Source organism: Chroicocephalus ridibundus, chromosome 7 (assembly GCF_963924245.1).
Source record: "Chroicocephalus ridibundus chromosome 7, bChrRid1.1, whole genome shotgun sequence".
In the NCBI taxonomy this organism is placed as follows: Eukaryota; Metazoa; Chordata; class Aves; order Charadriiformes; family Laridae; genus Chroicocephalus; species Chroicocephalus ridibundus.
The window spans coordinates 57,781,037-57,807,824 of NC_086290.1; the positions used below are offsets into that span (position 1 = coordinate 57,781,037).

The 26,788-nt window shown below is 44.2% G+C and overlaps 1 protein-coding gene and 1 long non-coding RNA gene across 4 annotated transcripts in view; one reads left to right on the forward strand and one right to left on the reverse strand.

The window, feature by feature from the left end:
• Nucleotides 1–6,588: 6,588 nt before the first annotated feature.
• Nucleotides 6,589–26,746, reverse strand: LOC134518972 (3 beta-hydroxysteroid dehydrogenase type 7-like). 3 transcript variants are annotated; one of them, XR_010072101.1, is made up of 8 exons: nt 26,524–26,746; nt 22,616–22,771; nt 20,211–20,319; nt 15,916–16,015; nt 14,890–15,052; nt 13,404–13,857; nt 10,500–10,620; nt 6,589–10,370 (listed from the first exon to the last, which is right to left on the reverse strand). XR_010072101.1 is itself a non-coding variant. In XM_063342419.1 (7 exons), the coding sequence occupies exons 1-6, from the start codon at nt 26,729–26,731 to the stop codon at nt 13,418–13,420; spliced, it is 1,176 nt and encodes a 391-aa protein (XP_063198489.1). In that variant the 5' UTR covers nt 26,732–26,746; the 3' UTR covers nt 6,593–10,370; nt 13,404–13,417. The 3 variants fall into 3 exon arrangements, 2 of the variants coding, with proteins under 2 accessions (XP_063198489.1, XP_063198488.1); XM_063342419.1 differs by lacking the exon at nt 10,500–10,620 and having other exon boundaries at nt 6,593–10,370; XM_063342418.1 differs by lacking the exons at nt 6,589–10,370; nt 10,500–10,620 and having other exon boundaries at nt 10,627–13,857.
• Nucleotides 25,486–26,788, forward strand: part of LOC134518977 (uncharacterized) — a 29,361-nt gene continuing 28,058 nt past the window's right edge. Inside the window, exon 1 of the long non-coding RNA XR_010072102.1 lies at nt 25,486–25,605. This is a non-coding gene — a long non-coding RNA (uncharacterized LOC134518977). The remainder of the gene's footprint in view (nt 25,606–26,788) is intronic.

A 26,788-nucleotide genomic window follows, 5' to 3' on the forward strand; every position in this document is an offset into this window, starting at 1 on the left:
AATCTTAACAGCAACCTCTTCACTCTTCCACTTAATCTTGGAGATGCACTAAAATACTCTGTGCCTTCCTTAAATAGAAGAAAAAACACGAGTTTCAGACGTGTGAGCCCTGGAAATCCCAGTAAAACTGAAGAGTCTCCCTGTATAGCAGCACTTTCCAGGGACACTTATTACCTCTCCTCTAATGTCCTAGTACTCAGTAATTGTAGGAGCATAGCATGCTACTGCTAAGTGTTTTTAAATTAGGATTTTAAAACTTCTCCTGTGGCTACCCCTGTTGATTACGAATCTGTTTTTTTCCCTACGAAGACCCAGCGTTTTGGCTCCAGCACCCTCATCAGTTGTAATTACTGTGCCCTTTTACATGGAAAATGTGATCAACTTCAGCTTGTCTGAGCTGCTTCATCCATCTGCACCTGTGGCTATGGAGGGAACGGCTCATGCTGGAAATTCTGACTCTATCAGAACAGCAATTATTAATCCTAGGAACTACATTAAAAATATCTCCCTCTTTTATTAGTATTATTAAGAGAAGACTAATTCTTGATGACCTGCTAATCACTTGTCATGTTAATTCCAATGTAAAGTATAAAACCCCTTCTTTAGTTTGAATCAAAATCACGTGCTTTAAAGACGTAGGAATATAGTTGACAAATGAATGTGGTTGACTGAGGGGAAGTATGGCCAGGGTAAGTCCTTTCACTCCCTGCTCTCTTTGAGCCCTGTTAAATTCACAAAGAAAAATCACAATATGATATCCTTAGGCATTTTTTTATTTTCGTGGGCCTTGTGATTGTGCTTATTACAAACGGCCTTTGCAGCTCAAGAGTTCAAGGGGAGCTTGATGGGATGTTGTGTGGTACACAACTGCCAAGAACATCACCTAGCTCTGATGATGTCCTGCGTCTTGCTGCAGCTCGCACCGGGGTTTGGATTCTACCGTGGCTTCAGTTTCAACAAAATCTTCTCTTGATTAGGCCAAGAGGAACAACTCTGAAGGTCTGCTCTTTTAAATGACTGTTTTGCCTGCTTATTTTGATACTTCAAATAAATTGAGGGTAAAAAGACAAAAGTTCACAGTCTCTATGCACAAACACAAGGAGGAAGAGAACAGGAACAGTTCCCAGGCAAGCCCTTGGAAGACACTATATGTCTCCTCCTCCTCTGCAGCACGTGTCTCCCTGGCCTAAGACCCATGCTTAGATTAAACCTGGCCAAGGCACTAGGATGTCCATGTGCAGTGGTCAGATCATGCACCAGCCTCGCTGGACCTTGTTTTGGTTCCCACTGCTCTGCCTGCATCTGTGCAGTTGTCCCAAAGCCCTGCAAAAACCCCGTGTTTACAAGCCTCAGAAATCCGCTTGCAGAGAGGAGAGGTGGGGCACAAATGCTCCTTTTGCAATAACAAGCTTGTCTTTCCACCGATGCTGCCTGGGTGGCACAGTAACCACAGGCTCTCATCATTAGCAACAATTGGTGGGTCCCAGATTTAGCTCTGTCACCACAAACCCTGTCTTTTGCTCGAGCGGTCTCCAGCTTTAGCAAGTGGCAACTCCCTTAATTATACATTTTTATCTCCTCCACCCCAGCTACTGTACTGAGGGCTGGGGGAAGGGAGGAATGAGCAAAAAGATGGAATCAAAGGGGGAAAGTTCATTTAAGTACCTGGGCTCAGGGAGCACTGCAGTCCATCTTAACTGGCTACAGCATAACTCTGTTCTCTGAAGCAGGATTTTAGCATGAGCCCTGGCCAAACGATTTTTCCTTTCTGTTGTGGCTGCAGTTTAGGGCTGTATTTTGGGACTTCCCCCCCTCCTCCCCCCCCAGCCTTTTCTTCCAGCTCAGGAAAGCTTTTTGTGTGCCTCCCCTTCTCTGCCCTGGTTTGGGGTGAACCCAGCTTTGCCCTAAGCCCACCACCATCTCCTTGAGCATCCTCTTGCCTCGGTCGGGGGCTTTCCAGGTCCCTTGTTCTTCGCTGCTCCTCTTTCTTTTTCCTTTGCTGCCCCCTACCCCCAGCCTTGCTCTGCTGCCTAGCCCGTAAACCTGTAATTTGCTGCATAGGCATAAAATACTGTGAACTGCTGCACCTTTTGCACATGGATAGGTCAAAAAGAAGTGTAGCAATTTGCTTGAACATGTGCACGGGCAGTATTAATGCAGATCAGTTGCAAGAAATAACGTAATACAGATTTGCCAACGTATGTATTGCATAAATGCTGACAGGTGCTGACAGAAGTGTGTGCGTAAACATTTAATAGCACTGTTAATTCATAGCACAACAGTTGCTGTTGGCATGGTTTGGAATTTATTATATTTTGCTATTTATTCCTAGTCAGCTTGTTGTCCATCATCCTCCCAGATGGCATGTCTACCGCGATTCCTTCCTCCTAAAATTTGCATTATGCTTTTCCTGGGAGCAAGGCAGGATGGCTGATAGCTCAAGTTGTGCATGCAGACTCCAAAGCCTCCTTTCTTGTTCAATACAAGCCCACTTCATGTCTGTGAAGATTTCCCCTAATCTCTTTATATCTTAATTGCTGTCTGTGAATAGAGGGAAATAAATATTTAATTCCCTTATAGATGTGTTTCCCTTTTCTGTTTTTCTTTTCTAATCTACTCAGATTGCCGTGGTGAAAACCTGGCCCCACTGAAGGCGAAACCACCACTGATTTCAGTTCAACAAAGATTCACCTTAACTGACTCTGCCTAAAAGTTGGGTGTCTAGTCCAAGATAATCATCTAGGCTCCTTTTTTAGTCCCTGTCGAAAGATACTGGCACCTCCAGCATCAATTCACCCTGCCCATCTCAGATAGCTATCTTGGGATGGGATGAATAGCCCTCTGTAGGTGCCAATTTCTCTCTCCATTGACTACAGCGGAGGCCGCGAGTTTGAACTTTAACTTTTTAGGTGGCTATTTTTCAGCTGAGAGTGACAGGGGTGACTTCTTGCAATGTGGTGTCACTCCCTGTCTCCTTGCCGGAGATGGGGGCTCCACTGGGATGTCGACATGCTGCAACATTGCAAATATTTATAATTGGATCAAAACTTGTGTGCGATTTCTGCCATGGCCTCAGGTGTTGCCCTGCAAACCACACTCAGGTGGCCTCGGATTGTGCCTTTCTCTGGCCACTTGCTGGCATCACTGCATTAATCCATGACAGATTTCAGAAGCAGCAAGAGGTGTATATATATACACTGAGCAGCATTTTGCTGGGTTTTGCCAAGGGAAAAACTGAACCATCGTGTGGGTTTCAGGTTTTGCTTTTCTCAAGTGGAAAAACTGGACACTATCGAATGACATGGACAGCTTTCCAAAAACATTTTATTTCCAGCAGTGAGTGAGAAAGGAGCGTTTTCGCTATTAATCTTTAAAGGGACACAGTAATCGGTCATGTTTCAGGTATGAGGGACAGTAAATGTCTGCCAGGGCGTCTTGGTGTGTGTCCGCTCCTGCTGGTCATCAGGTGCATGGGAGTTCTGAATGAGTATGTGTGATATCCTCTCAGATACGTTCCTCATTGGTTTCCCCCAAAATTGGGGATGCTGGTTAGGAGGTACTGCTAACAACGACAGTCTCTGAGGAGGTAACTGCCTGATGGGATTCGTTCCTTTAATTTCACCATAAGCCCCATAGAAATTGCAGTGTGGCCTCCTGGTTGTGACGGGGGCGCTGCTGCCAGGCCAGGGTGGCCAGAGGTGCTGAACTATGGCCCTAAAAGCTGCTGGGATGTCCTGCTGACAAATGAGAGGGAGAGAAGTTTCTTGGCTTTAACAGAGTCGCCACATAGGAAAAGTCAACACGGAGAAGAAAATCGAACATTTGTTCCTCTGAATTGTGAAAATTATTTCCTCTGTGGGTGTAAATTGATGGGGGATATTCTGATTTATCAGGTAAGGATCTGGTCTAATGTGCAGTAAAAGCTTTAAGTTTTGGCTGTAACTCAGGGGTTAGTCCTTTAGGTAGTCACATAGGAGGTTTTGCAAGGGGATCAGAAGGTAGGACTCTTGGGAACCCCAGGAAAAATAAACACAACCCAAAAAGCTGTGAGAGATTGCGTGACAGCCTCTGGTGAATGAAAAGTGACTGAACACCAGGTTTTTCTCTTTCACAGCCATAAAAACCAGGCTAAGGAGGCTGTCCATTACATCTCTTCTATGGTATCACTCCCCGTGTTTGACATAGCTCACATGATCTACGAACTGAGGCCTGGTTTTGATTTAGCACTGTTTATTAACCTAACGGTGCTGACATTTTTTAGTGCAACATATAAAATCTAAGGCTTTTTCTTAAGCTGAGGAAATGAGGTTATGTGACATTGATCCAAAATGGAGGGGAGTATTTTAGGTTTCGCTTTCACAGACAAGGGAACGAAGACAAGGGAAACGCAGTCCTCCTCCTGTCCTCCCTGCCAAGTCCTCTGCAAATGGGGCAGAAACACCAGGTTTCAGTAAAGTCCAGCGCATGTTTAAAACCAGCTGCAGATGGCTTTTGATCATTTTGTCATGTGCGGGAAAGATTATAAGAATCAGTTTAAAATTTTAATCGAGGTAATAAGAAAATCAAAATAACAGGTCTGCTTGAGTTACTCAACTCATGTCCAGGTTTGAAAACTGATGGACACAAGTTTTCTGTGGCTATAGTGAAGGTACGAGACATTGTCCCCATTATATGACAAAGGAAACTGAGGCCAGAGGGTGCGGGAATGGTGAGTCTGATATTCTGGTGATTCAACGGGTAGAAAAGAGATTGGTCCTCCTCATTTTAGGACCCTATGGAATCCCACCAGTGCTAGAAATGTCAGTTAAGGATAACCAATTAAGGAAATCTAGAGCTTACTGGCACAAAACAGTGATCTGTAGACAGGCAATGACAGGCCATTAATAGACCTAGTAATATGGATTTGCATTAACTGTTTGGAGGTATTTTGTAAGCCCTTTGGCTGCGTGTCAAATCACTAAGCTGGTACATTGTTCCAGCACTGGAGTTACTGTTGGTGTGAGTCCAGAGTTGTTGTGGTTGTGCAATACTACCAAGTCCTTGCTTTTCTCCTGGTTACCTTTTGAATGGAGGTCCTTTCCTTGATTTTGATAACAGCTATTAAATTTGATTGCACCCACTCAACATTGCTGTGCTTCTCGGAAATAGGGCAGTGGTTGTGTAACTTCCATTCATCTGTCCGTACAGAGCAGTTAATTTCCATTATTGAGGTTTCCCAACATCACAACAGAGTTGCATTAATGTGGCTTATCTGTGATAACCAGTGCAAACTAGTGCAGGAAAATCCATGAACAGAGCCAGTCCTGTTTCATTCAGTCTGGTGACTGAACATTACACCATTATCCTCCACCAGCGCCGCTGCAGGGTGTAGCTGCACCATCTCTCAGCTTCCTGCTCCTCCCCACACCGTTCCTCTCCTCTCTCTGTGCTGCGGTGCTCACTCTCTGCTTGGCTGCCCACTGGCTGTATTTTGATCCCTGTATCTGCTGGAGTTGCCTGTAACAAGTTACCACGATCAGTAACTCCGATACGAGCAAGCTGGGTTGTAATTCCACTGAGTTCCCTCTATTCCCACCATGACTGCGTGGTTGCCTGTTTTCTCCTGCAGCTGGCCCAGAAGCTCACTGGTGCATCTTTCCTTTCCCATCGCTCCATGAAGAAGGGCTGAAGGAGCTCACACGTTGCCCCGTGTAATCTTGCTGCTAGCTGACGTTTCTCCTCCTCCTCCTCTCATTTATCCCAAATCCCTTCCTTTTCACATCCCTTCATTTCCTCCTGCTCTTGGTTTTTAAGCCTTCTCTTATGTGACTTACTGTCTAGAACAGCTTCCCTCTGTACTTCTCTCCCCTTTCAAATCCTTCCTTAAACCACAGCCACTTCAGCAAGTCCTCCTTTTCCGAGGCAGTAATCCCCATTTATGCCGTAGCCCACAAACATTATCTGGTGTCATGTCAAGCATGTGTACAGCCTCGAAGGTAGTCTGGTGAGGTTTCTGAGAGAGCAGAGCTTCTCAATCCCTTTGAATTGTAATAGAAATCAGGCACCTAATTCTCTTTGGTTTAAAAATCCCAGTTCTTCTCCTGGGGCAAGGCGTGTGTATTGATCTAGGTGATGTGCTACAGTACCACTGTGCAATGCTATGTGAGTTTTATGTTGAACCATTAATCATTTGAATGCACGGCAACGTGTGATAGTATTGGGCACAGCATGTGCCCAATATTAAGATGGGCTGACTTAGATGTGTCTCGTGGGGCTGGTTTTTGCTCAATTGCTCATTTCCAGATGTGAATTTTGAGAAAGGCAGAGCTTGCAAGTGCTGTGTCTGTCTTCTGTTAAGGATCCCCCATAGCCAGTACCTATCTCCGTATAAGCAAGTGGGATTACTCCCAGCAGTATCAGCAGCAGCAGGACTGTAGACGCTTTGCTTCTTGGTTACTTGCTGTGAAACAGGTTTGCTATCAACCGTATCTGCCGAGCAGGTGAATTCCCACTGTTCCTGTTGCTGTGAGAGCCCTGTACAAAAGGTGACTTTGAGCATCATGGAAATGTCAGGAATATTTAGCCTGCTGTGTTTCTCAAAGGAAAGGAGATGGGAGTGGGGATTTAAGAGGCGGGTGGTATGGTCATAAAGGGATTTAGGACTGGGGCTAGACGTGGGTGTGACTATAGGATAGTCCAGTGGTCAGGGCAGAGAGAAGTCATTCAGGTGATGGTGGGTCTGCTTTTAGATCCCCGAGAGAGAGACTGTTCACGCAGGGGCCACCAGCAGTCCTACACTTGGCTTACTTCTGTTTTTATTAAACTTAGTGGTAAAATTTCTGTGGGGAGCCTGTCAGGTCCTAAGCACTTCTGAGAACTTGCAGCCCCCCAATTTTTGATCTATTACATTTGTTCCTCATGTTGTGGTTTAATTCCCAGGAGTGTCGTTAGGAGTAGTCTGTGGGTAGATGGGACTCCTGTGTTTCTTCTTAGTGCAGCTCCCAGGTGACTTTGCTGGATAAAAAGTGCTACCCAAGTAAATGTAAACTGTCAGTCATGGTCAGTCCTTAATGAGAGCTGTGCTAGATTCAGCTCAATCAGAAACCTACTTTGAGGGGGGCAAAAAAAATCTAGCGTGTCAATGTTTATCCAGTAGAGTAAAACCCAAGTGTCCTGGGAAGGAGCTGTGGTCTGCAGACTCAGGCTGGGCTCAGCTCCCCTCCAGCGACGGCTGACAGCAGATCCGACAAAGCACGCTTGCAGGATACGTTCTCCATTAAAAAGATGAAAGGTAAGAGAAGGAGAGGAGGCTAATTCTGATCAATTGCCAAAATCATAAAATGCAGAGAGACAGAGAGGAAGAAACCAGCTGTAAATTACCCAGTGAGTCCATGCTGGAGCTGGGGATTAAACCCAGGTCTGCAAAATTCCAGTCAATTATTGCGAGCATGAGGCCACTTGCATCTGCTGACTCCCCGCTCCGGGTACTCCTCTTCTGAAGCAGCAAAGCTGCTTGCAAAGTGTGAGAGTGGCAAAATTTGGGCTAGTCAGCAATGCTTTTCTAGGCAATGCAATTCACGCGAGCCCTTGAGTCACTACGGGACGGCAGGATCACGTACCCTCCTGCTCTACAGCATGCCGGAGCCGTTTGAGAAATCCCTCGGCCCCGCGAGTTCCTGGGCAGAATCCCTGCGCTTGGTTAGGCTGAGTGGGGCTCCCGGGCTGTCAGTTAGGGGAGCAGGGCGGCGAATGAGTGACTGGAGAGGATGAACAGCGAGGGAGGACAGGCTTTCCATTACAGAAGATCTGGATTTATTTCCGTTCATTCATTGCAAGTCAGAATCCATTCTCTTCATTTTTATTCTTCCATGCTGTGACACCTTTAAAATCCATGGTACATTTAACTTTTGATTTTCATTTAATACCTTTTAAAGTGATCTAATGCAGACAGATTACAGACAGTAAGGGTTACTGTCCTTTGGTGGAAATACCCTATTTAATAAAACATTGTAAGACAGATTGGCCGCTCCATGCATTAAAAAAAAGAAAGATATACTAAGTTTAGATGCTATGGCAGTAAAACTTTATAGGCCTATCAATTTTAGACAGACGTACGCTCAGGAAGTTTTCAAATCACTTTGCAAAGGTAACTAGCTATCCAAGTTTTGAAATCAGAAATAGTTGTTGATGCAGTTTGCAGTATTTAATGTAGATCTATGTAAATTGCTAGGGGAGGGGGAGGAGAACAGTTTGATCTTAAAATATAATTTGGACTGTTCTCATCTTTTCTCATAAAGGCTGTTTTGATCATTTGTTGCCACCTCCCAGTTTTCAAACATCTCAAGTCTCTCAAAAAGTTCTGATACTTTTAAAGATAAGGATCAAATTTTATGTATTTTTGTCTCTTAGTTCTCATGCCTTTGACATTTAGGTTTGCAAACTTCTTCCCCTATCAAAGGTCTTTAACAACTTTCTTTTTTTCATTTTTAAATGAAAATTGACATTCTTGTTTGATAATGTGACTCTAGGAGCCAAGACTTTAAGAAAAATGCCAAATACCACAATACCTATGGGAATTTGCAACCTTATTATTAATAATGGGCGCCTCTCATTTCTCTTCAAGTCTCCTGAGATTTTGATGTTTCATCTAAATCCACCCAGATTCTTGTGATCTTTAAAGGTGGGGAGACAGTGGAAAAGTACTTCCTTGGGAGAACTGATTACAAAGCCTGGATCCGGCTTCCATTTTGAACCTCTTTAAACATCAAATATTTTCAGGTCTAAGGCTTGGTTGCCTGCAATCTTGTTTTTTCCCCACTCCTTTTTGCTTTGCTGGTAGAATGAAGAATTTGATTTAAGGTTATATGCCTGGAAAAATAAAGCATTTAATTTACATTTTACAAGGCAGTTATTGCAGGTTAATTAAATATCAATTGAGTGTTATAGGCCATATTAAGATTTATTAATAACCCAGCAGATAAATCTCCTTAGAATTCAATTAAATGAAAATCACATAAAAATATATGTGCAATTTTATTCATATAATACATAAAACTTGTGAATTATAGTGCAGCATTGTACAGTAAGTTGATTAATGGGAATTAATTGCTGAAATAGAGAAAAATCAATTTAAACTTCCTTTAGCAGACATAAGAAACATAATATACTTCTCCCATAGCCTTGGAAAGCTGAGTTTGCGTCTGCACTTGCAGAGTTGCACTCCATACCGTAAGATACATCTTGGCCATGAATGTGCTTCCTCGCCTCTCACCTGCTTTAGCTCAGCATTTTAGGCTTAGAGAAAGGAACAACTCGTTATTGCCAACAACTCAATTTATTGCCAATTGCTGATCAGCTGGTGGGTATCCCTGACCCTGAAAGCGCACAAGGGTTCGTGTGTTGTGGCACAGGCAAGATCTGTGTCTGTAAGGGAAAGGCTGCGAGCGTGTCGAGAGGTTTGGGAGGGCTTGTACCAACGGATGTTGGAGACTTTTTCCCTTGATGCTTTTTCAAATATCTCCTTAAATATTTGTGAGACAGTTAGCAATAGAAGTGGTGCTAGCCAGGTTGTCTGCTCCATGTCAGGAGTACATGGGTGTGTTGGGCTTTAACCAGGATTAGCGAGTGGATCTAGGTCCGTTTGGGGAAGCAAAGCTTCCGACATCGGAGATGAGGTTCAGGAGCTGGACTTGGAAAATCTCTTTCCAATATTTGCAGAACGATTGAGGCCGGGCATGCTGCCATCTGTTCCCTGCGCATCCTGTGTTAAATACTGTCAATATGAGATTATGTTCCAATTACAGTACCAGACTGACTGGTTTAACTCCTACCGTGAATCTATTTTCCTTTATTACTATGTACTAACTATGTGACTGATGTACCAGACACCAAAAGAGATGGTCTCTGCCCAGAGGGCTTTGTCTAAAAGAAACATGCCAGGAGAAGACAGAACGCAACAGAAAATGCAGATGAATGAGTAACTCAGTTGAGATTTTCCTTTTAATTTGGAGATTCTTTGCTTGTTTATGTGTTTGGCTTGAGTTTTAATATTACCAAACTTGCTTCCTTCAGACATTGCACAAGAACAGAGACTTCCATAGAAACTCAAACAGGGTTAGGCATGTGGCTCTTTGAAGTGTGTGTGTGTGCGCGTTGCGGGGGTGAATGCTCAGTGCACGCATGGGGACATTGGAAGATGGAAAATGAAGGGAGAACCGTGTTCCAGCTCAGCCGACAACTCCAGCAGACACCATGGCTTGCGCTGGGGAAGTTTACCTGCGTTTGAAATATAGCAGGTGTCTTTCTGTCAATGCGCTCCTTGCTCATCCTCCCCGCTCCTCTGGTAGAGAAGGCATGCATCTGTCTCCTCTGTGCTTCATCTCTGCTTCTCCCTGCAATAGTTGTCAGGGATATTAGCATTAAATACTTACTGCCTGGCTTAACTAAGGGGTAAGATAGGATTTAATTTGTATGGCTGAAATCCAATTATATAATGGAGCCCCTGGGGGAAGCAGTTATACCTGCTGAATCTCTTGGATGAGTAATTGTGCACAAAGGCTCCTCTCCAGAAGTAGAAACAGATCTGAAATATTTTTTTTCCCTCGCTTTTTGCTGCTGCTGTTACATAATAGGGCTGAGACCCTGAAAAGAAAAGCCAATGACAGCCCAGTGCAGTAGAAAGAATTAAAGCATTGCCAGGAGAAAACAAGTTATAATCTGATAAAATCAAGGATCTAACAGGAAGTCTGCAGCAGCATTAGCTTGGAGGAGCCAAAATGCAGGGCAGCCAAAGGAAGCTTACTCATCTTTTTGGAAAACAGCACAGAGGCTTTGCTGTCTAACTTTTTCCCCCCATTTCTACCATGAGCAGGGAAAGGGAATCCTCTACTTGCTTTTGTCACAGCCTGGGAGGTGGGTAGGTATAAAATAAGCTAAGCAGCCGACTAATTCAGATCCTTTTGAAAAGTCCTGCACTTAACTACCTTTAAAAATCCCTGCTCCTTATCCTGCATGTCATCTGTGTCCTGAGAACCATCAAAAGCATAGGTGATGATGAGCAGAACAGGAACAAAAGCACGATGAGGTTCCCAGCAAGGTTTCTGAAAGCAGCAAAGCTTGTAAAGCATTGATCTCTGGGATGGCATTGGGCCTCAACAACTGTCCCATCTGATACCTTCAGCAGCTCCAAAGCCCACAAGGGCTCTGAAGGGGACTGAAGGCATCAGCTCTTATACTTGCACAAGTTTTCTCAAAGGGCAGAGTGCCGTATTTAATTCTGTTTTTAAAAATAGAAAGCAAACTTTTATTTTTTTCTAATGAGTTCTGAGTGGAAAAATAATTTCCTCAGGCTCTCTGATTATGTGACTATGTGGAGATAAAATGATGACTGCATCCAGTCAGGCAAGGGAAGGCCAAAACTCCAAATGCTGCAGACTGAGGACAAACCCGGAGGGTCGGAGACCCCCAGCCCGTCCATCAGCCCCACTCTCTGGGCAGATCTTTCGATTATTTTAAAAAACAGCTATAGCAAAAGCAGTTGGAACACTTGAACTCCTGAGGGAAAGGTACCTGTCTCACAGACTTGCAGCTCCACCCAGTGGCTCTTTTTTGGCAAGATAAACCCAAGGTTTCAGAAGCATTGAAACCTGTTGAGGTCAACGTTGTTATACTATGGCAACGCGCATGAGAAATTGGGTGTATATTTCTTTCAAATTCGTAGCAAGCTGTCGTCTACCATTTGAATAATGGCAAAAAACTGCAAAGGGAATTTTTAGTGAAATAGAAAACCCAGCCAAACCTCCCAGCACAAATGGTAGGAGAAAAATACAGTAGGGAACTGGTAACTTACACGCTTTGCCTTCCCAAATTCTCTATGAGCAGATTGCAATAGTTTCCCCCAAATTACTTTGTTATATGAAATTATTAGTGAATTACCAGAATAAATGACTTCTGACTTGTAATCTCATTTTTCAAAGAAATCTCTTGTGAGGGTGAATTTCAGTGAAGTTAACTTGGCAATTCACACCATATTGCTTTGTTTTCCTTCCTGGGTAATTACTGTGACTAACAAGAAGCAAATTTTGATCATTTCTATCAAGGATGCCATGCTGAAACTTGCTTTTTCCAGGAGGATTAGGGCACTTGTAATTAAAATAGACTTTTTTTGTACATGTGTACACTTTTACTGTAGGAAACCTCAAGAGATGGGTATGTATTTGCAGAACACAGAAGTGTGATACCAACAGAATTAATTTTAAGATTTGAACCAGTATTGTAAAAATATCCCATTCCTCCAAGCTCAAGTGAAAACTGAAATCTCTGTAGTGCTTAATGTAGGTTTAACAGTCTCTATTAAAAATAGAGGAGATGGTAAACTGGTACAGACTACAGTTTTTGTAGTGAATCTTCTGGAAGTGCCTGACCTACGTGTGTTAGGAAAATATCATCTGTGAAATACTGCTGTGTGGACTGTGTAGCTCCAGTGCCATGGAATGAGTTGAAATGACCTCTTCCTCCTGAAGTTCAGACATTATTTAGCATAAACACAGGCCCTAAGGCCTTCACTGAAGTTGCTGTCTGCCAGTGCAGCAGCAGAACGTGGGCTTTAATTTGTTTTGCTTTGCTGCTGGAGTGCTGCGAGGTAAGAGAATTTGAGTTACAAACTATATGAATTCCACCCCTAAGCTTGTAGACATCAGTTATCCATCCGTACGATTAGAAAGTAAGTCAGCCTACACATTGTTAGCGCAAGAGATTGGAAGTTTCCTTTTACAGGGATAATATTTTAAAACAGATATAACATTCCACACATTAAGAATAACAGGAAGCATCTCAAAAAAAGTAGCTCTGGAAAAGGGAATTACTTTTTTTTTTTTTTTATTAAACCCCAAAACAGAGCAAGAACTTGCTGGGCTTTCCTTGCCTTCACCAAAATTATCACTGAAGACCCCTTGAGCATGAGGCAGGTACAGGCATCCCACCAGCTACCTGAGACCAGGGCAAGGGAGAGGTCCATTTGCTGAGCATGGAAAGGGATGGAGGCTGGTCAGGCTGTGGAACAAAACTGGTTAACTAATTTTATCAAAAAGGTGTTTGCTGCGCACCATCTCTCATCTGAACCTGTCTCTCCTGTTCCTGTGAGGGATCCCGGTGCAGTGGTGGCACTGTGGGAATGAGTGAGGCCAGCAAGCCCTGCATCTGTGCGCACGTACCTGCAAGAGGATGCTTTCAAATGCACCCTGGTCATTCATACGACACTTAAAATACCTGAGTTGTTGGCAGGCCAAGGGGTTTTTTTTGCAGCCAGCGAGTTTTGCTCTTTCTCTGTACTGGGATGTCTCAGTGTTTGCAAAACTTCTGCCAGAGAGCTGTGTGTGTTGTGAAGTTCAGATGAAGCTTGATGCTGTGATAAGCTCTCTCCTTACCCCAAACATGCTGCTTAGTTCTTCTTGTCACGCGGCTGGGGGGGTTCCAGGTTCCCTGCAGCTGCTTTCAACCACTGCACAGTTCTGTGCTTGCTCTCTTCCCAGGTGAAGAGGGGTTTGTACCCAAAGTGCCTCCAGGCTTTGTCTGTCTCATAGGAGAAGGTGGTGACTATTGTGTTCAGTAAAGGCAAGTTTATGAAAGCCGGTGGCTTCCAGAAAGGGTACAGGATAACCTTGATTATCCTGTGCAATTGTATCATTAACCACATCTTCCAGTAAGGGATGTGTGAGCCTAGTCTCACTGAGGGGTCCATAGAGGACAACAGCCGATGCCTTATCAGAAAACCTTTTCTTGTTGGAGTGTCATCATAGGAATAATACACTTGTCCTGCGAGTATGTCTGGTTTCAGTTGCAAGTTCCTTGCTGCAAGAACATGCATCCATGCGACGTTCCCTGGAGAAATGAGAGGGGGAAAGAAACAGGTATTCAGGAGGAGCTAAATTTTCCTGTTTACTGTAGAACGAGTACGTTGGATCTGCCGGCTTCAGCGCTGTGAAGTAGGGAAAGCGCTCATCGTGTTACTCCGCTGTACTGTAGAGAGACTGAGCAGTTAATCCAGGCCTCCAAGATCCTTTAAACCTTTGGTCTCCCCTTTGAGCTGGACAATTAATGTGCCTTGTGATACTGGTTCATGGGAAGCGAAAGGGCAGTGTTTTGTAGTGAGAGCAGGATGAATGGGAGGCAGCGCTCGAGAGTTTTATTCCTGGCGCTGCTGTGAGCCTTTGAAGAAGTCACTTGATTTATCTAGGCCTGATTCTTCTCTAACAGCATTTTCAAACTACTGTTATGTGCACTTTTGGAAAAAGACATATAAGCGTGCTGTACAGAAATAACTAAAACTCTGCATGATTTAATGGGGAGTTACACTCCCCTGAAATGCATTCAACACCACAACAAACTGTTTCTGTAGGTTCTGTGAGTAGTTTCTTGTGCTTGCTAAAATCAGTTATGTAGTACAGCCTTTTTTTCAAGGAATTTTACAAGCAGTGTTAGTTTAATTTCTTCTAATAAAGAAAAAATTAAGTGTTATTTCAAACCAAAAACATTTTTTAAATATTGCCTGAATTTCTCTCTCTCTCCCCATATATCCATTGAAATGTTTACCTAGAAAAAGAAAGATTAGATCTCTCTCCTTTTTTCCATTGACTTTTTTTTTTCAGTTTTCTAAACAGCTAAACAGCATTTTCCCTATGTTGAGGGGAAGAAAAAAAAGAAAACCCTTCCAAGGAAAAACAGGAGAATGTAAACAACTGTTTTAAAAATTCTCTTAGCTAGTCTAAGTTTTATGGTTGTAAAAATATTAGTGCTCGTTCACCATACTCATCTATCTGTTTTGGAAGATTATGGTTAAGCTGACGTGTAAAATCCCCCGTGACTAAAACAGCCTGGTGGCACCACATGCAAAGAGAGCAATCATTCACTCACCCACGTATGTGTTATTACGCTCTGTGTTTTCAGGCTCCAGGTAGTTCAACACACCTTTCCTGGCTTTGGCTAACAAATACAGCTCTTGAAGAAACGATGCTTTCTCCCCATACACTGTGTTTGGACGGATAATGCAGGTTGTGAGTTTACCACCGTTGCTCAGCTGTAAAATCAGGGAGGGATGTTAGTGAGGGATGGATTCAGAGATGAAATCTTCTGCGGTGATGTTGGGATTGCCAGATAAAACCAAAACCTGAGAATACTAGGCTAGAGGAGTGAACCTTTGCAGAGGTGCTCTGGACACTTAGGGCCTGGTTTGAGTCCCTGAAAATGCAAGGAGGTGCCCAGTTTGACTTTTTTTTTTTATTTTCGTAGCACTTCTGCACTCGTGTGGTGCTCAGTGAGAGATGTTGGATGGAGGGACATTAACTTGTCTGCAGTTCTGAGGTATGAGTTAGTATTTGCAACAACCAAAGTCAGGTACCAGAGGAAGCCAGCTAATCTCTCTGGCATCAAACTGTAACCAGGAGAGAGAGGTGCTCCAGGCAGTGATTTAGGACACAAATCTCATTTTTACATTCTACTTCATCCTCTAGAAGAACTCATCTGTCTGCCAACAGTATTGGGAGTCTAAAAAGACTAGCCAGCTAACTTAGGTATGTGACTGACTCTGGGTACACTAGTATTTTTGATTCTTATATCACTCTTAAATTAGACCTTTATGCAGGATGAACTAGGTGAACCTGGTTTCTTGGGCCCTAATTTAACACAGCTCTTTCCAAAGTCACATTCCTTCCCGTGGAGTTAAAGCACAGGCTCAAAGGGCAGCACCCTTTGATCTGGTGAGACTTTGGCAGCTTCCTGATGGTGTGGGAATATCAGGCTTTGGTAATGTGGTTTATGCACCAAGCCAAGGCAGCAGTTGGATACACACTTAGATATGAGTTGTGGGATCTTTCTAACCATCTCTCTCCTTCCACCCATCCTGTGCTGTAACACCAGGGGTGCTACCATTGACTTTTGTACCTTTTTTCCGTTGGCTTCAAATACAAGTTTTTCTGCCATGGCCTTTGTCTTCCCATAAGGCAGCTCCACTTCCCCACTGTATTTGGTGTCCTCATTTCCTCTGAAATAGATTGTGAGAGATGATGAGTGACCATGGAATAGAGCACAGGCCTTGGAGATGTTTGTCACAGTGTGATTTACTCTGCAATGCCTGCTCTCCAGGGACTTACCACTGGCTCTGAGTATGTGAATCTGAGATCCTTGCTGCAGTTTGGGAGGAACAAGGCCTTAAGAAATACCGTGTGGTTCTAGGTGTTCATAGGCAGGTTTGCCTGAGGGTGGTGGTTTGATTTCCGAGAGATGGATTTGTTTTTGTCTAATAGCGTGATTGACGTAAACAATATTCTGGCAGGCAAATTAGAAGGCAGAGGAGTTACCTTTTTAAGCAACTCACAAGTCGCTGAACAAGGTGGAAAGAACACAAGAAGATGGAGAGCAGGAAAATGAGAGCAATCCTACTTCATTTTTTTAATTAGAGGTAGAGAAAAGCCTCTTGTGAGCCATAAACCAAAAGGAGAAGCTGCTCCTTAATTTTCTCACAGAGTTGATTAGAGTTGGGAGACATTTACCAGTGATGTGATAGAGCTGCTAGTGATCTCCTGGAAGACATGCAATCAGTGGGTTTGTGTGCTGGAATTATTCCTTCATCTCCCCTAGCAATTACACTAGATGGGAATAGCAAAGGAGTGGACCCGTGACTAAGGGCAAGCAGGGCTTGTGGCCATGCTGGGGTCACTTGCTTGCCGCTATGGAAGACAACATACTCCTCAGCCTCCTAACTTAGCGCTGCAAGGAGGAAAGCCCATAGGATCCAACATGTAACTGGCCTCATAGGCCCTGAAATAATTCCAAGGAGAACCAAGAAAGCACTCTATTGCCTACCAGGGCATTGGTATTTTGTCCCAGTGGTTCTAGATCAACATTAGTCCATTGCAGGATTTGGTTAAGCAGATTCAGTGGGCTCTGGAGGAGCTGGGGAGTGAAGAAACCTTGTTTGAAGCATTGGGAAGGACCACCCATGAATACCACATGGCCACGTGCTCCTTTGCTGCCATGACTAGCATGGACAGGCTCTCTCACCCTCTGTGTGCTGCAAGTGGCTTTTTTCACATTTTTAAATTAATTTACTCTGTATTTTGCTCTCCTAGAGAAATTCACCCTAGGCAAACACGAGGCTTTGCCAGGCATAGGGTACCCCCGCACAGGGCAATGAAGGATTATCACGCTCCTTTTGCAGATGGGGCTTGGATGCACCCCTTGGAAGGGTTTAGTGGCCTGTGATGAGTTCATGCATCAAATCTGCAGCAGAGGTCTTTTTGTCAAACACTGGGCCTTGGGAGAGCAAACTCTGACTCAGGCTTGATGTTTGACCTTGGGCAACTTGCTTACTCTTCTCTGCGCTCAGATCTCCATGTGTAAAAGGTGGATAATGCTGTTGCCTTTCTCTTGCCTGTTTGGCAGTCTAGTATCATGTGTCAGATATCCCAGGTGAGATCAGGGCCTTCTTGTGCTACAGCTACAGAAATAAATTAGGAGCATCAGAAGTACAGCCTCCCTGCGTACCCTAGGCTTTTATCACAAAGCCCTCCTCCCCTTCCCTGTGTTTACGGGTGATGAGCAAGAGACAAACCAGAAAACAAGCAAGACAACAGATTGATTGTGCACGGTTTGTTGCAAGCCGGGGAGAGGCCCAAGACAATTAGGGGGGTTATCTAGAAGTTCTAGTTTTAATTGCTTTCTTTTTTTAATCCAAATTTATTTTTTGCCTTGCAAAGCTTTTGAAAAGCAGCAGCTTCACAAAGGGGCAAACCTGCCTGCCGTTCCTGGGCTGCAGAGCTCTGCTCGTGTTTGCCTTCCCCCACCCCTTTTGAAGACTGGTAGTAACAAAGAGCTCAGCATAATGCTCTTGCTTTTCAAAACGATCACACATAACTGAACGCTAATAAGACTGGAGCAGCATTGTCAGAAGGTATCTCAGCGGTGGCTGTCTCAGAGGGATTGAGACTGACAGAGGCATTTTCTATTATTGTCGGATGCTGAGGTGTGAGCATTATCCCTGCACCCATCACCCTGTCCAGAGACTAATCGTGCTTTATCTGTGTCTATTCCCAAGCACGTAAAAGTGAGTTAAATAAAATTATACAAGGAATGATGGAGAAAGGGGACAGAGAAAAAGGAAGGCAGGCAGGATCATGGACTGTGAGGGAGAAGGGCAGAACAGACTGGGTGGGGACGGGGGAGATGAGAAGAGGAGGAAGGGGAAAGCTGCATCCCCTGTGCTTTCAATCTGGAAAACAGAGCTGTATTACGTTGCCTTCCAATCTTCACTGGGCTCCCTATTGAGACAAGTGGTGTAATTTTTTACTGGGGGTCTGACTCTTCTCTCATTTCGTATTCTGTCATTCCCTTAGTTCAAAATCAAAACCATTGGAGAACAAGGACCACTCTCTCGGGCTTTCTCCCAGCATCATGGGAGAACCCGAGTGTGTTCTGCAAAACAAGTTAAAGGCTGTAGGTGGTGGTTTTATTTGCGTTTGTGGGGAGGAAGGATTGGGAGTTGGTGGGCAGAGGGTGTTCATGTGTAGCTCTATGAGCATCAGCCCAGGTGGGTTTGTGCTTGCACCCATTGGTACTACCATTACAAGCCAAAGGACTGTCCTCTCAGGCAAGATTTGGGGTAGGTTTTTCAAGACATCTGTCTCTTAAGTCACAGGACTAAAATACTAACAAGGATGTGCCTGTATCTGCCTTCCTTTTTAGAAATGATTTGGATGTGCTAATGACTAAATTCCAGCTTTTCAGTGACACAGAGCCCGTAGTGCTCATGGTCCCAAGTGGATTGAGGTTTGTTGCTCTCATGGATTTTTTTTTTCCTAAGCCAGACATTTATTCTACAGATTTGGGTGTTTAAACACTTTTCAAAACAACTGGGTTATGCCTTAGCTTACTTGCGAGCATGAAATTTAGGCTTGCAGGTCATTTAAAGTTATGTCTTAAGCAGTGTTTTCTGGCTGGGCTCAAATTTCTAGAGCCAAATGACTGAAGCCAGCTGCGTCTAGACTGGCTGCCTATAGAGAAAAAACTTGACTTTGAGCCAGTTCCCCTTGCCCAAAAGTTTCCATGGTTTGAGCAGTCTGTATGGCTACAACGATGCTTGAAATCAGCAAGGAGCCTTACAATGGTACGTATCAGACTGCAGCTATCTCCACTTGACTTCAAATTTAACCTAAAACTTCAGCTCCTGGTCTTCAGAAATATCAGCCCAGTTCTCAAGGTGCAAGTACTGTTGCCCCATGAATACAAAAGGTATCCAGATGCTGAGTCCTGAGCAGGAACGTCAGCTGATTGTGGAAGTCAGTTCTAGATATCAAAGTCCTATAGGAAACCTTCCACCCCGTAATTTTGACCCGTCTTTGTATTGCTCCAAATCCCACCTTTCCAGCAGCCAGTTTTCTAAAGTTCTGCTGCTTCTTCTGGGTCTGTGGGTCAGTCTCAGAGGAGCCACATACAGGGGAGATGTGTTGATCATAATGCCCAGGAGTGTAAAGTCCAGGAGTTAGCCCTCGTAAGCGTATTGCCAGAAAGAAGGATTTTGAGGGATAGAAGGGTGCAATTTACAGGTCAGATCCAGGTCACACAAGAGTGTAACTACACATGAATACTGTGGGGCGACTTCACACCAAATGCATCTGGCCCCTAAAACTATGTGGCCAACTAACTCTCCTCTGAGATAGTGCTAAAATAGTCTGTATACATTTGACCACATTTGATAATAGGAGATGGGTACAGGCTTGCTGTCAATTCACTATGGAGCTGAAAAGAGGAGGGAGAGTGGGTGGGTAACAGTAGAGCATCACCTGCCTTTTGGATTGACTTGGTGTGAGGGGAGAGCAAAAACTCTGAGCCAACAGCAGGTTACAGCTTGACCATATCACAAGCCTTAAGAATCTGAGACCTTATCTGAAACTGATTTTAGAGCTTAGAGGAGCAGAGTGGTACAGGGGACAGTCTGGAGGTGCAGTTGGGTCATACATCTCAACCAACTCTTTCAATCAGTGGTGTCCACTACTGGTCAAGTTTAGGTTGGGAGGATGTGTGGTTGCATAGGGATGTGGTTCCACAGGGATGAGGAATGGACAGGAAGGGGAACACATATCTTCTCCTTCATAGCCACAGGAAAAATCTCCATCTGGCTGCAGTTTCATTGCTGTTTAACCAGAAATCCAGAGTGATGGCAAAGATTTGCTTAGCCTTACCTGAACATGGGCTCGTGTGAGATATTGGGTCCCACCGCAGCAATGGAGCTTGTGTAGACAACATACGGGATGTTCAGGTCACAGCAGGCTCTTAACACATTTTCAGTACCTGGGGGGTAGGTTGGGAAGGACAAACATTAACCACCTTGCCTCAATTCCTGTTGTTGCATTCATTGTGATTTTGATTCAAGTTGATTCTATGAGAACCTCAATGACAACAGCATAACCATGGTTGTATACTGAGGGGCTTCAAATCTGATGAGGCAGGTCTTAAAGGAGGCCACTCGTGGGGGTGGTTTCCGGAAGTCTCCATACTATTTATACCTGGCTAATCAGGCTCTGCCCTTGAGCCTTGTGTGGGGAGGGCTTGTGATTTCTCTGTTCACTTCGTTAAGGGCATAATCTGAAATTGTCAAGGAAATCCTGAGTTTAGGATAATTTCAGAGGGCATGAATCAGTATGAAGACATGGTGGAAAAGAATCAATTTACTTCTCCATGAGCCTATCACAATATGGAAAGTTAACTGAGAACCCCTGTTGAGAAACATCACTGGAAACAGCTGAGTTAAAATCCATTCAGCTTAACAAAAAGCAGATTAAAAAGTCTTTAAGCAGCTAGATGGAAGAAATAATTCTTGTAGAAGAGGGCTCTTCAATCTAGTCAACAAGACTATAACAGGATTCAGCAGTCAGTGGCTGAAAGGGGAGAGAATCAAAGCAGAAGAGATGTAAATTTTTGCCAGAAATGGTAATTAACCATAGCCACACTAATACTCTTCAGCATTGTTATGGCTTGTTGAAAGACATGATAGATAGCCCATTAACTTGCAGTCCTTAATTCTAGGCAAAAAGTCTTTTGAAAAGGCATAGTCCAATTTAGCCACAAATTGTTGGGCTTAAGGCAGTAATTGAATGAATTTCTGTGGCCTGAGTTTCAGAGAGGAACCAGCTAGAGCATTATATAGTTGACCCGTCCTGACCCTATGGTTGGTTTTTTTTCCATGTAGTCTACAGCAGGTATCAAATACAGTTCATTTTTATTCCTTTACGTGCTATGATTTTAGTAGAAAACTTTAGACTAATCTCCCGATTGAAGATTTTGAGAAGTCCTAGTGAGGGCAGCAGCCTCATGTCAGGGAGGTCTACGTGAAGCCATCCAAGGGGAGGCAAAAATGCAGAATAGTTTGTCTCTGAAAATAAGGCTCCTGTTAAGACATCTCAAACTGTGCTCCTCCAAGAGGCTCTCAGTCACCCGTCACATGGGAAAAATTTTTGTGTGTGTGGTTTTCTGGGAATGTCACAAACATCTGCAAGAGTGTTTGGTTTGCTGAACAGGGGAGTTGCCCAGTGTTCGCTGCTATCTGTACAAACCTCACTACGCTGAAGTACCTTCCTCATAGCAAACAGACAACGAAGGGAAGATCTCACAAAGCCATTAAAAGGCAGCGGGAACCCTCGGGCTCTGAATATTCTCAGTACACATGCACGGTACAGGCTCTTAAAAGCATCTGGTTTTGAAAACAACTACAGCTATGAAAAGAAGGATGGAATTTAAATGTTGCCCTTGAATGCATCAGCAAATAGTAGGAGCCCTAAGCAGTAATCGAGTTTGAGATATATATATATAAAAAATATATAAAATTCCTTCCTTGTGGTTAACAACTATTTTAGTAGCTAACAGCCTGAGGTGCCATTGGAATTGCTGCTGTAATAGGGATTTCATTATTTTTATAGCCTGTGCTTATTTCCTAGATTTATGAACAGATTTTCTTTAAGCAGATCTTGCACCTAACACGAAATCGGCTCTTGGTGATAGGAAGAAAGTGCTGTGGAGCTCTCAGTTATGCACGGCTTGTAGACATGTAATAGTTGTGAACTCTGACTATAATTAAAATAACATCACCCCTTCACAGCGCGGATGCAGTTCAACTGGTATAGTGGCATTGGTGTATAGTGTAGATTTTTCTCCCTGGGAAAGCTGTAAGCTATCTGGAACAGGAGTTAACTTTTAATTGCTGTCCTTGTCACATACTAAACAGTTTCTTACCACTATAGGCATGTTCTGAATCACCTCACTACTAGTATTACTGAAAGTTAAACCCTTGACCAGAATAACTATATAATAACTGGGTCCAGATTTGACTCCTAAGACGAAGCTTTAGCAGTGGAGAGGAGCAGCATGGCCTGCCCTGAGGAAGGACAGAGGGGCAAAGGCAGAAACTTCCCCGCTGGAAAGGAAGGGTCCCAGGCACCTTTCTCATCCCAAAGCAGAGTGGTATGTGTGAAATTCAGGGGACACGGGAGCACTAAACCAGAGGGGATATGTGTGTTGTAGCCTCTTGTGTGACTACATCAAGGCGTGTGAATTTAAGGCTGTATTTAATTGCTTGTTTTAAAGAGCTTACCCCCAACGTTGACATCTCTCATTTCCCAAAAGGGCACAGTGTTTCTGTAGTCCATAATAGCAGCTGTGTGAATAACCACGTGAACTCCCTGCATGGCGGCAAGGAGCAGATTGTAGTCTCGAATGTCTCCTTTCATCACTGTCACATGAGTGGTAGCTGGAGAAAAAGAATATAACCATAGATGCAGTACAAAAGTACAAATCTGCATCCTACCCTTCTTGCAGAGTGAGGATCTGGCTTGCAAAGCTTGCTTCTCTGCAGGGCAGGCTGAAGCACACTCTAACCACTGTGCCATTTGAATACATCACACCAGGGGAAAATCCATCCCTATTTTTGAATCCAAGACAGACCTGGTTTAATTCAGCACGGCACTTTGCCAGTTTGCACCAACTGTGGGCCAGAATAACCGTGGCTGTCACTGCAAATTTCTAGTGTGTATGCGAGGACGGTGCTGAGCAAGAATGGGGGGCTGTTGGCCAGTTACTGCAACTGTTACTGGAGTTACCGGCCGGGGCTGGGTACAGGGCTTGCTGCTGTACCTGTGAACGGGTGAGGCCCTGCCTAACAACTTCCTTAAGACAGGAGATTTTTAGAGCTTACTGGGAATAACACCAGGTGAATTCGAGGGACATTGCACAGGGCTTTATTTAAATTGTAAATACTATAGATGGGAAGGGAAAAAGAATGTATCAGGTTAAAAAGTTTCATAGGAAATTTCTCAGAACTGTTGGGGTTTTTTTCATATCTCCTTTTTCCCTCCCTCAAAATAGCTGTTCCATACATGGCTACTTTGGCATCTCCTGCTACTTTTCTTGCTTTGAGAGTGTTGTAAGATTTAAGTGTAGTTGGGAACAGGCCAGCAAGAAGCTAGGAAGCTGCCCTCCTCGGGGCTTTGGGAAGGAGAGGTCTCCTGTGCTCTGGGCTGGCGGCTTGTTGGAGAGCCCCATGCAGCCAGGGATCAGAGTAGTGGCTTCTGAAGGATCATGCAGCTTAGGGAAGAGTTTGTGACTCCAGCTGTGGAAGTATTAAGATATGGAAGCCTGCAGTGAACCACTACCGGGACAAGAGGCTGAAAGAACAGGGTTTTTCCTCACAAACTCAAAGGAGAGACACAGTTCAAGAAAGCAGGTCAGCTGGCTGAGCATTGCTAAGAAGCAGGATGTGTAGGAAGAGGCAGAAGTTTTACAAAAGGGTCAAGCTGATTTCTTATTAGCATAACCAAGATTTGGTGGACTAGCTCATAGGAGTTTTAATATTAAATTGATTTCATGTTAAAACATAGACTTGATTCAGCAAGAATAGAGCACAAAAGGAAAGAAGGCACTGCCCACACAGTAGGGGTAGCACACTTGCCTGGAGGACCAGAGTGCGGAGGAGGATGCTCCTGCTGAGAGTCTCTGCCAGTGCCGAAAGGTGGAGCAGGGTGTCAGCAACCTCATGGAGAAGGATTTTGCTGCTGCATAGTGGTGAGGGAAAGCCCGTAAGCACCCAGGCTCAAGGGTTAAATAGCCTCTTTTGCCTCACCTGTCTTAAGGCAGCTGGTGCAATTAAGACCAACAAGGGAACAATGAGAACTCAGCCAGGGAGGCCTCGTATCCAGGGGGGATACAAGGCAACCAGGAGAAATTTTCCAATTGATAAGGCCCCATGAGCTTTATGCAGGGCTACTAAAGAGGCGATGGGTGTCACTGCAGCTTTATCGCACTATCAGCTACTTTGGAGAACTTTTGGAGGAGGCACTGGAAGACTGCAGTAGAGTAAATGAAACACCTGTGCTTAGAAAGGAGGTAAAGGAGAGGCAGGAAATTACAGAACAGCTTGATTTCAACCCCAGGAAATTCAGGAACACACACTTAGACAACATGTGTGTGAGCACCTGTGGGATAATAAGGAGAATAGAAGCAGCTGACATGGATTTGTCAAGAACAAATCAAGTTGGATAAATCTCCTTTGTTCTTATGACAAGTTAACAGGCTGTACGGATATTGTAGAACAGGTCCATGTCATCTATCTTGATTTTAGAAGGGCTTTGGAAACTCTGTGTCATTCTCATAAGCGAGTTGGTAAAATGTGGTCTAAGTAAGCCACATTAGGGTGAGCACAAAGCTAGCTGAATTACAGTTCCCAGGGAATTGCCAGCTGTGGTAGGTGGCTGCCCTGGGGCTCTCCAGGGTGTATTGCTGTATTTGAGTCTTTTTTTATTTTTTTCGTCAAGAATCTGGCAGATTTGTTCATTAAATCGGCAGATAACATCAGACTGGGAGGCACTCGAAGTTTGCTGGAGGATTAGAGTACAAGCTGAATGTAACTAATAGAGTCTGGAAAACAAAAAGGTGAAATCTGATAGGCACAAAGAGAAGTTGTTTGCTTAGTGGGGAAGAGGCAGTGGGTCTTCACGAGAGAATTAAACCGGGCCAGGGCAGCTCAGGAGCTATTGCCTGTCTGCAGCCTCTTGCGACTGTCAAAAAGGTATGACAGTTTTCTCGGCACTGGGAAGGCCACAGCTCTGTCCTAACCTCGTGCTCTCCCAGAAGAGAGCAATGCCGATGCGCAGCAATACAGAAGGTGTGAGCTGCGCAGGAGAGAGGAGCACACAAGACCTGTTTTAGCCTAAAGGAGAAACCAGCACGGACTAGAAAGGGGTTGTGGTTTTCAAATCATGAAGATTGTTGTGAAAAAGGACAGTATTGACCTATTCTACCTGTAAGGTTAGATGAGAAATCAGGGACTTAAATTGCAGATTAGACTGTACCAACAGTAATGGCCTTACAGTGCAGAAATTGGGCGCCCGAGGTGGCCTGGGGACAGGATAGAAAAACACCTGTCAGGACGGTCGTGGGGAGCTGATTCTGCCTTGGGGCAAAAGCAATGGGGGGTTGGGATGGCCCTTGAGGGCTGCTTCTGCCTCATTTTGCTGTCATTTGCTGTGGTGTTCGGCCACAGACCTCTCCTGGAGCATGGATTATGGCAGCTCCTGAAGGTTTAAACAGGTTTGGGTTTGGTTTTTTCAATTATGGGTGCTTTTAAGGCAATCGGCCTGGGGAAACCAGTCTGGTGAGTTTGTCTGCTGAGGGAGGGTTTCTGATTGTGATTATTTCCCTGGCAGTCTTCTAACTTGCTTTAAGTATATTTCCTTTCTATTGATACCTCCTAACAGATAGGATCTCCCGTATCATTTTTTCCTCTCCCATTCGAAGCAGCTGAAGGTTTGGGCAGTGGGAGGGAGGTAGTCCCGGCCCACCATTAGCCACACAGAGCACTGTGAGCTGCGCTGGCTTGTTTGGGGTGGGTATTCTCAAATCCGGTAAAACAGGTTGCTTTTCCCCAACATACCTCACTGCGATCAACCCTGGTGAAACATCAGAAGGCAGCTCTCAGAATATGATCGAATGGATTAATTTAATATCTTTGAGCATGTTTACTGACACCCACCTCTCCTTTTTTATGTGCAGCACAGTAAGGCTACTATAGATTTCTCTCAATTATTTCTGTAATTTATTCCACATTATCTGCAGCAGATGCTGAGTTTGATTCTGTTGTTGTCAGGATTTTTGTGTTATTTTTCTCAGAATTGGTAACTGGTTGGAGCAGTTCAGGAGCATGTTTTTTTGTCCCTTTGCTGTTAGTCAGACTGGTTGAGCAGAGACAACTGGGTGAGCCAAGTTCCTGTGCCAGGTACTCGGGGGCTTAGATCCTCCCTGTGGCAGATCTCCTGGGGTTACACACCATGGATCTTTTTGCTTTTAGTCCTATGCTGAAAAATCTCTCTGAGCTGGAAGTTATTCATGCACTCTGTTTAATCCAGGTTCCTACCCCATGCCTGTAACCATGGCATCTCCAACATAATACCAGCTCTCTTGAAAGGGAGGGTTATGGCCGCTAAATAGAAGCTGATGCCCTTTTCTTACCTGTGGTGAATTTTTCTACTTCTTCTCTTGCTGCTGAATCAAAAACTCTGACTTCTTTGATGTAGTCTTGCTGAGACAGGAGCTCTACGATCCTCTCCCCTATAAAACCACATCCTCCTGTCACCAGGTAGACCCAGGCTCTATCCATTTCTGAAGTTGTTTTTGTGGTTGAGGAGTAGAGAGAAGTTTGCTGCCAAGATCCTATCATGCACCGTTAACCTCTCAGCCAATATGTTTTCTGAACTAAGTCTAAAGCTTAACTGTC

Coding starts and splice junctions, on each gene's coding strand:
- LOC134518972 (XM_063342419.1), bottom strand. CDS start 26,731: ATGATAGGATCTTGGCAGCAAACTTCTCTCTACTCCTCAACCACAAAA. Junction 20,320..22,615: donor GAGAGATGTCAACGTTGGGG/GTAAGCTCTTTA, acceptor CCTACCCCCCAG/GTACTGAAAATGTGTTAAGA. Junction 13,858..14,889: donor GCGTAATAACACATACGTGG/GTGAGTGAATGA, acceptor TCATTTCTCCAG/GGAACGTCGCATGGATGCAT.